Source organism: Gossypium hirsutum, chromosome D11, assembly GCF_007990345.1.
Source record: "Gossypium hirsutum isolate 1008001.06 chromosome D11, Gossypium_hirsutum_v2.1, whole genome shotgun sequence".
Taxonomy (NCBI): domain Eukaryota; kingdom Viridiplantae; phylum Streptophyta; class Magnoliopsida; order Malvales; family Malvaceae; genus Gossypium; species Gossypium hirsutum.
The window spans coordinates 44,688,218-44,696,488 of record NC_053447.1 but is presented as its reverse complement, the minus strand read 5'-3'; the positions used below and the strand labels follow the sequence as shown (position 1 = coordinate 44,696,488).

General features: G+C 39.4%; 1 protein-coding gene across 1 annotated transcript; it reads right to left on the bottom strand.

Moving 5' to 3' along the window:
- Positions 1-536: 536 nt before the first annotated feature.
- Positions 537-6,604, bottom strand: LOC121223188 (uncharacterized). Its single transcript, XM_041104304.1, has 5 exons — positions 6,550-6,604; positions 5,550-6,004; positions 5,085-5,441; positions 4,294-5,028; positions 537-560 (listed from the first exon to the last, which is right to left on the bottom strand). Exons 1-5 carry the CDS (start codon positions 6,602-6,604, stop codon positions 537-539), a joined length of 1,626 nt encoding a protein of 541 aa, XP_040960238.1.
- Positions 6,605-8,271: the final 1,667 nt, after the last annotated feature.

Genomic DNA, 8,271 nt, shown 5'->3' with positions numbered 1-8,271 from the left:
CGAATAAATATATAACTAAGAATGTTATGGCAAAGATACCACGGCAACGGACTAAGGGTCTACGATGTTGATTTGGTATATTCAATTACTTAATACCTATTTACTGTGTTTTTGAATATTCCAAATCAACATCGTAGACTCTTAATCATTTGTCATGGTATCTTTTCCATAACATTCTTATTTATTTATTCGCTCACTGATTATTTATGTAATTATTATCGTAATTTCCATTGCATTTTTACTATTGCTTTACCTTAGCACTTTTCAGTATTAGTCAATATACAATTTTGACACATCCGTACTACTTTAATTTACCCCTACATACTTAAGGTGGTTTTGCCATAACATTAATCATAATTCATTATAATAACTTGACCACTTTTATACCTAATCTGATCCCTGTGGAGACTATCTAACTTATCACTTTATCACTTGATTTGAATTGTATACTTGCATAATTTGCAACCATTTCACACACGACATTGATCGTGAGGTCAAATGCGGAATATAATTACTGCCTAAAATTGCTCCGGTATCTATTTCTCCCTATCATATGGCACCTAAAGAGCATAAAAAAGTTAAGGTTCAGCTTTAGGACCTTCTAGATCGTGGGTTCATTAAATCGAGTGTTTCCTCGTAGGGAGCTCCATTACTATTTGTCAAGAAGAAGGATAGTTCTATGAGGTTCTGTATTGATTATCGACAACTAATGATACGCCCTCACCTCGAGATCGAATTGAGTCGTAAAGATCGCCCGATCGTGAATTAGGAGTAAATTGAGGCTTTACAAAATAGGCTAGAAGAAAGAGGTTTATTTAGGCTCAAAAGAGTTTTGTTGGTTTAGGAAATGAATTAGAAAACAATGGAAGCAATTTGGCTAAGGATTCGAAAGCCGAACTAACACAATAGGAATGTGTTAACCCGTAACTTAGGAGAATGCTTAGGTTGGTAAGGATGGATGGAAGGTTTGTTAAATGGATAGAAACTTCGACCCACTATCAATGATGATAGGAACCTTAGTATGAATCGAACGCCACACTTTTGGGATTAAAGTGATAAGTTCGGGAAGAAACAAAAACAAGTTTGACGGCACAAAGATGTTTGATAAGTCTCACAAGTTTTTGGAGAATAACGAGAGTTGAAAACAACCTCACAATTTAGCAAAGCTATCAAATTGTTCATTACCCTCAAAATGTGAATTACATGACCTATTTATAGCTTGACTAAGGCAGCTGAATAGCCTATCTAATCAGATCCTTATGCCTTAAGTTTCTTGAGGAAACTTCCTAGAAATTTCCTAGTTACATTCATGTGATAAAATTCTGAAAATTAACCTTCTAGAAAAAGATGATTCGGCTGGCCCCTTTAATGGAGAAAATTCACATTCAATTAATGTTTTAAAAGAGCTTAATTGCTGCTATGGAGAAGAGAAATGGACAGCTTCAAAAATTATGCTTCTTTGGCCGAATATGAGTAGCCTCCACATGAATTGGCTGCTGGAATTTATGAGGCACTCTTTGGCCATTGCTCTCCACGAAATTGGCCCTTGGAGAAGCTCAAAACAGCAGCTAGAAGTCCATTGAGCTGCACGAAAAGTCAGCTGGAAACACAAGGCAGCTGCACTTTAAATGCCGTCCATGCATGTGCCCAAATACATGCTCCTTCTTTATGAGCTTTCTTTGCCATTAAGCTAGCTGAAAAACATCAAATAAATGTGGTTAAGACAAGTTTAATACTCATGAAATCAGCAGCTGGACATATTAAAATTTTGCACATTAATTCGGCTAAGACAAATTAATTAGCAGCCACTAATAAATTTGTCTTAGTCAAGACACATTAAAACTTTGTAATTAAACTAAACACATTTAATTTATGACTTAATATGGACATATTAAAGGCATGTACTAATATAAAACATATTTAATAAGCTGAATTAAAAAATGTCCAGATTAAGACACATTTATTTAATTAAATGATTTGAGCTGATTCTAAACTAACACAACTAATTAAATTTATTGAAAATAAATTTAATCAGCTCCTTGAACTAATAAAGTGCCGAATTGAGCTAAATTGAGCTGACACAAGCTAAAATCAGCTTGTAGGAAATTGCGAATCAAGCTAGTTGAGCTGGGCGTTTTATGGGCAATCAACCCATCACTCCACAATCGAGCAATATAGCTTGCTACAGCATCTTGGAACTTCTTGGCACGTGCTCAAGTAATTGGCCCCAAAGGCAACTCCATGGATTCGGCACCTATCTTCATGGGCGAGATCATATCATCCTCCCTCTCTTCGAAGCGATTCGTCCTCGAATCGTCACCTACATCAAAAGGAGAAAGATCAGCAACGTTAAAACTTGCACTCACTCCATACTCACCCGGTAGGTCAATCTTGTAGACGTTGTCATTGATCCGTTCCAATACTTGAAAAGGGCCATCACCCCTTGATTGAAGCTTGGATTTCCTTTGATCGGGAAACCGTTCTTTGCGCATGTGGATCCAAACCCAGTCACCGGGTTCGAACACGACTCGTTTGTGCCCTTTATTTGCCCCTCGAACATATTGTTCGGTTCTCCTCTCAATATTATCCTTAACATTTTTGTGCAATTGTTTAACAAATTCGGCCTTCTTTTTGCCATCTACATGTACTAATTCATTAGAAGGCATAGGAATCAAATCAAGAGGAGTAATCAAGAGGAGTAATGGGGTTAAAACCGTATACTACCTCAAAAGGAGAAAATTTCGTAGCAGAATAAACGGTTCGATTGTATGCGAACTCCACATGAGGTAAGCAATCTTCCCACATCTTCAAATTCTTTTTCAAAATAGCTTGAAGCAAAGTTGATAGCACACGGTTGACTACTTCGGTTTGGCCATCCGTTTGAGGGTGGCATGTCGTCGAAAATAGAAGTTTGGTGCCCAATTTCCCCCACAACGTCCTCCAAAAATGACTTAGAAACTTTGTGTCGTGATCGGAGACAATGGTTCGAGGGATTCCATGCAACCTAACAACTTCCTTGAAAAACAGACTAGCAACGTTAGTAGCATCATCAGTTTTATTACAAGGTATAAAATGGGCCATTTTTGAAAAACGGTCTACAATAACAAATATTGAATCTCTCCCTCTTTTGGTTCTTGGAAGGCCCAGAACGAAGTCCATTGAAATGTCTACCCACGGAGCATCAGGAATAGGCAACGGGGTGTATAAACCATGCGGTTTGATTCTTGACTTTGCCTTCTTACAAGTGATGCAACGATCACATTTCCTTATTACGTCACGTTTCATTTTGGGCCAATAGAAATGTTCATGCAATATTGCTAAAGTTTTAGCAATTCCGAAGTGGCCCATAAGTCCTCCGCTACGAGCTTCTTCTACAAGGACGTTTCTCACAGATCTTTGAGGCACACAAAGCTTGCCTTCACGAAATAAATAGCCCTCATTCTGAAAGTACTTTTCACAAGCACCATGAGAACAAGACTCATAAATTTCACCAAAGTCAGCATCGGATTTATAAAGATCTTTGATAAATTCAAAACCAAGCAATTTAGAATCCATTAAATTGACAAGTGCGTACCTTCGTGATAGGGCGTCGGCTACAACATTTTCCTTACCCTTTTTATACTTGATCACGTAAGGAAACGACTCCAAATACTCCACCCACTTAGCATGACGTTTATTGAGCTTGGTTTATCCCTTCAAATGCTTTAGAGCCTCGTGGTCCGAATGAATTACGAATTCCTTCGGCCATAAATAGTGTTGCCATGTTTCGAGAGCTCGGACCAATGCATATAGTTCCTTATCATACGTTGGATAATTCAACGTAGCTCCGTTAAGCTTTTCACTAAAGTATGCAATAGGCCGTCCATCTTGCATCAAAGCAACGCCAATGCCGATACCTGAAGTATCACACTCTATCTCGAATGTTTTGTTAAAATCAGGTAAAGACAACAATGGTGCATTAGTTAGACATTCTTTAAGCTTATTAAAAGAATTTTCTTGTTCATCTGTCCACACAAAAGGAGAATTTTTCTTAATTATACCTGTCAAGGGGGCAGCTACAGAACTAAAATTAGGCACAAACCTTCGATAAAAGCTTGCCAACCTGTGAAAACTCCTCACTTGGCTGATGTTCGTTGGACGCGGCCATTCGTTGATCGCCTTGACCTTTTCTTGGTCAACTTCTAATCCACGAGCACTTACCACAAAGCCTAGAAAAACAACTTCATTAGTGCAAAAAGAACATTTCTTTAAATTGGCATAAAGTACCTCTTTTCGCAAGACTTCAAGCACGGCACGTAGATGTTGAATATGATCTTCCAAGCTCTTGCTATAGACTAAAATATCATCAAAATACACAACACAGAATTTCCCAATGAACGAACGTAAAACATAATTCATGAGACGCATGAAAGTACTAGGAGCGTTGGTAAGTCCGAATGGCATTACCAACCATTCATACAAACCATATTTAGTTTTGAACGCAGTTTTCCATTCGTCTCCCTCCCGCATTCTAATTTGATGATACCCACTTTTTAAATCGATCTTCGAAAACAATTGGGCTCCACTAAGTTCATCAAGCATGTCGTCGAGGCGGGGAATAGGATGGCGATATTTTATTGTGATTTTGTTGATAGCACGGCAGTCAACGCACATTCGCCAGGATCTATCCTTTTTAGGAACCAACAATACCGGAACCGCGCACGGACTTAAGCTTTCACGGATGTAGCCCTTCTCCATTAATTCGGCTACTTGCTTTTCTAATTCCTTCGTTTCCTCAGGATTACTTCTATATGCTGGCCTATTTGGAATTGCAGCACTGGGCACAAAATCGATTTGGTGCTCGATTCCTCGAATGGGAGGTAGGCCATTTGGCACTTCTTCAGGAAAAACATCTCCGAATTCCTGCAACAAAGAAACGATAGGAGTAGGCAAAGTATTGTCAAGTTCGTTAGTTTCCAATAAACACTCTTTATACATAAGTACAAAGATGGGTTGCCTTGCCAACATCAATTTTCGAATCTCTCTTTTCTAGCAAAAACACTTATTTTTTTATTTTCACACTCTTGCTCTTTTTCTTTTGTCACTCTTGTTTTTATCTCACTCTCCTCATTCTTTTCTTTCTTTTTCTTTTCACTCTTTTTGTTTTTCTCTTTTTCTTTTTCTCGCTCAATAGATTGCTTCATCTTGAGTTGGTCTTCATGCACTTGTTTCGGTGTGAGAGGAGCTAATGTAACATTCCTTCCAAGGTGCTTAAATGAATATCGGTTTGTATAGCCGTCGTGGACTACTCGCCGGTCAAATTGCCAAGGACGCCCTAATAGCAAATGTCCCGCGTGCATTGGTACGACATCACAAACCACCTCATCTTGGTACTTGCCTATGGAAAATGCCACCCTTGCTTGCTTCGTCACCTTGAGTTCGCCTCCGTCATTTAGCCATTGTAACTTGTAAGGTGTTGGATGCTTTGTGGTGGCTAAACCAAGTTTTTCAACCAGCAAAGAACTTGCGACATTGGTGCAACTACCTCCGTCAATAATTAAACTACACACCTTGCCTTGAACATGGCAACGAGTGTGAAAGATGTTGTCTCGTTGTTGTTCTTCCTCGGCTACTTGGATATTCAAGCTCCTTTTGACAACAAGTAATTCTCCTTCAACGGGCAGCTCGAGCTCTTCACCTTCCTCCATGGGAATTTCAGGCTCCTCCTCTTGTTCATCTTCGGACTCAATCTCGCCATTTGAACGAACCACGATCACTCGTCGATTAAGACATTGACTCACAATGTGGCCTCTTCCTTGACACTTGAAACACTTGATATCGCGAGAATGATTCGAGACAGCCTTGTTTTTATTTTTGCTAGCATCGGCACTTACTTGATTGGGTTTGGCAGCAACGAAAGGCTCCTTAGGCCGATTGGGAGCTTTGCTAGTCCCTTGAGCCCACTTGTTGGTAGAAGCCGTTGGATATGTCCGCGTGGGTCCTTTCCGTTTCAATTGTTTTTCAACTTTTATTGCCATATGCACCATGTCCATAACTTCTACATAGTATTGAAGCTCGACGATATTGGCAATATCCCGATTTAGGCCGGCTAAAACTCTCGCCATTGTTGCTTCACGATCCTCCTCCACGTCGGCTCTTATCATAGCGATTTCCATGTCTTTATAGTAGTCCTCGACAGTTCGGTTGCCTTGTGTGAGATTTTGCAATCGTTGGTACAACTCCCGATGGTAATAGGAGGGAACAAAACGCTTGCGCATAACGGCCTTCATTTCGGCCCACGTAGAGATAGGCCTCTCCCCATTCCTCCTTCGGCTAGTCACCAATTGATCCCACCACACGATCGCGTAGTCCGAGAATTCAATGGCAGTGAGCTTTACCTTTTTATTTTCTGAGTAGTTATGGCACTCAAAGACGAGTTCCATTTTCTTTTCCCACTCCAAGTAAGATTCGGGATCATTCTTCCCTTGAAACGGTGGAATAGACATCTTAATATTTTTGAGATTGTCATCCGGACAGTCTCGATTTCTTGGGACTCGATTTTGTTGGAACCGTTGAGGGTTTCCTTGTTCAGATAAGTGATCACCTTCAGATTCTTCTTCATCATAGTTGTCAATTGGTTACTCTCGTTCTCGCCTTGTATCTTCTGGAGTCGCTTCGCGTTGCCTTCGGGTTTCGACTCGATATAGGCAGTCTTCGATTGGTTCAAGCTTGCGATCAAACAATCGCTCCATTTCTTGCATAATGGCTTGCAAAGTGAGATCCGACACTCCCCTTCCAACGTATCTTATTGGACAAAATCCACCTCCCTCGTTTGGATTCCTTTCCGGGCTTCGTGACATTTTTAAAAGTTCTTTAAAGAATCACAACAAGAACTCACCAATCACTCACAAAGAATAAACACTCACTTTGGCTTTTCTACTCTCTAATAGTCTCACTAATCTCTCTTGCCTTTTACCACTCGATTTTCACTTCCCAAAATTCTCCGCAAACTAAGTTTGACAAATCAAAATCGTTTGGGGTCGGCTTACAAAATAGATGTGGCTTGGTAGGGTAATATTTTAGGATCGGGTAGGCTAACAAACAAAGAAAATAGAAGGAAATTAGTGTGGCTGTATAGATGTGGTCCTTCGGGCAGCAAGCAATGCTTTTACAAGCTCGAAATGAATTTCAATCACTTTTTTTTATTCCGAATTTTTTTTTCAATACTGAATACACAAAGGAAAAATAAATTGAATACAAACTTTTTTTTTGAATTTTTTTTCGAATCTTTTTTTTCAATTTTTTTTACAATCTCGTAATACCGAAGACGACGATTCTTACTCCGATTCAGCTAGCTCTAATACCAACTTGATACGCCCTCACCTCGAGATCGAATTGAGTCGTAAAGATGGCCCGATCGTGAATTAGGAGTAAATTGAGGCTTTACAAAATAGGCTAGAAGAAAGAGGTTTATTTAGGCTCAAAAAAGTTTTGTTGGTTTAGGAAATGAATTAGAAAACAATGGAAGCAATTTGGCTAAGGATTCGAAAGCCGAACTAACACAATAGGAATGTGTTAACCCGTAACTTAGGAGAATGCTTAGGTTGGTAAGGATGGATGGAAGGTTTGTTAAATGGATAGAAACTTCAACCCACTATCAATGATGATAGGAACCTTAGTATGAATCGAACGCCACACTTTTGGGATTAAAGTGATAAGTTCGGGAAGAAACAAAAACAAGTTTGACGGCACAAAGATGTTTGATAAGTCTCACAAGTTTTTGGAGAATAACGAGAGTTGAAAACAACCTCACAATTTAGCAAAGCTATCAAATTGTTCATTACCCTCAAAATGTGAATTACATGACCTATTTATAGCTTGACTAAGGCAGCTGAATAGCCTATCTAATCAGATCCTTATGCCTTAAGTTTCTTGAGGAAACTTCCTAGAAATTTCCTAGTTACATTCATGTGATAAAATTCTGAAAATTAACCTTCTAGAAAAAGATGATTCGGCTATGTTTTAAAAGAGCTTAATTGCTGCTATGGAGAAGAGAAATGGACAGCTTCAAAAATTATGCTTCTTTGGCCGAATATGAGTAGCCTCCACATGAATTGGCTGCTGGAATTTATGAGGCACTCTTTGGCCATTGCTCTCCACGAAATTGGCCCTTGGAGAAGCTCAAAACAGCAGCTAGAAGTCCATTGAGCTACACGAAAAGTCAGCTGGAAACACAAGGCAGCTGCACTTTAAATGCCGTCCATGCATGTGCCCAAATACATGCTCCTTTTT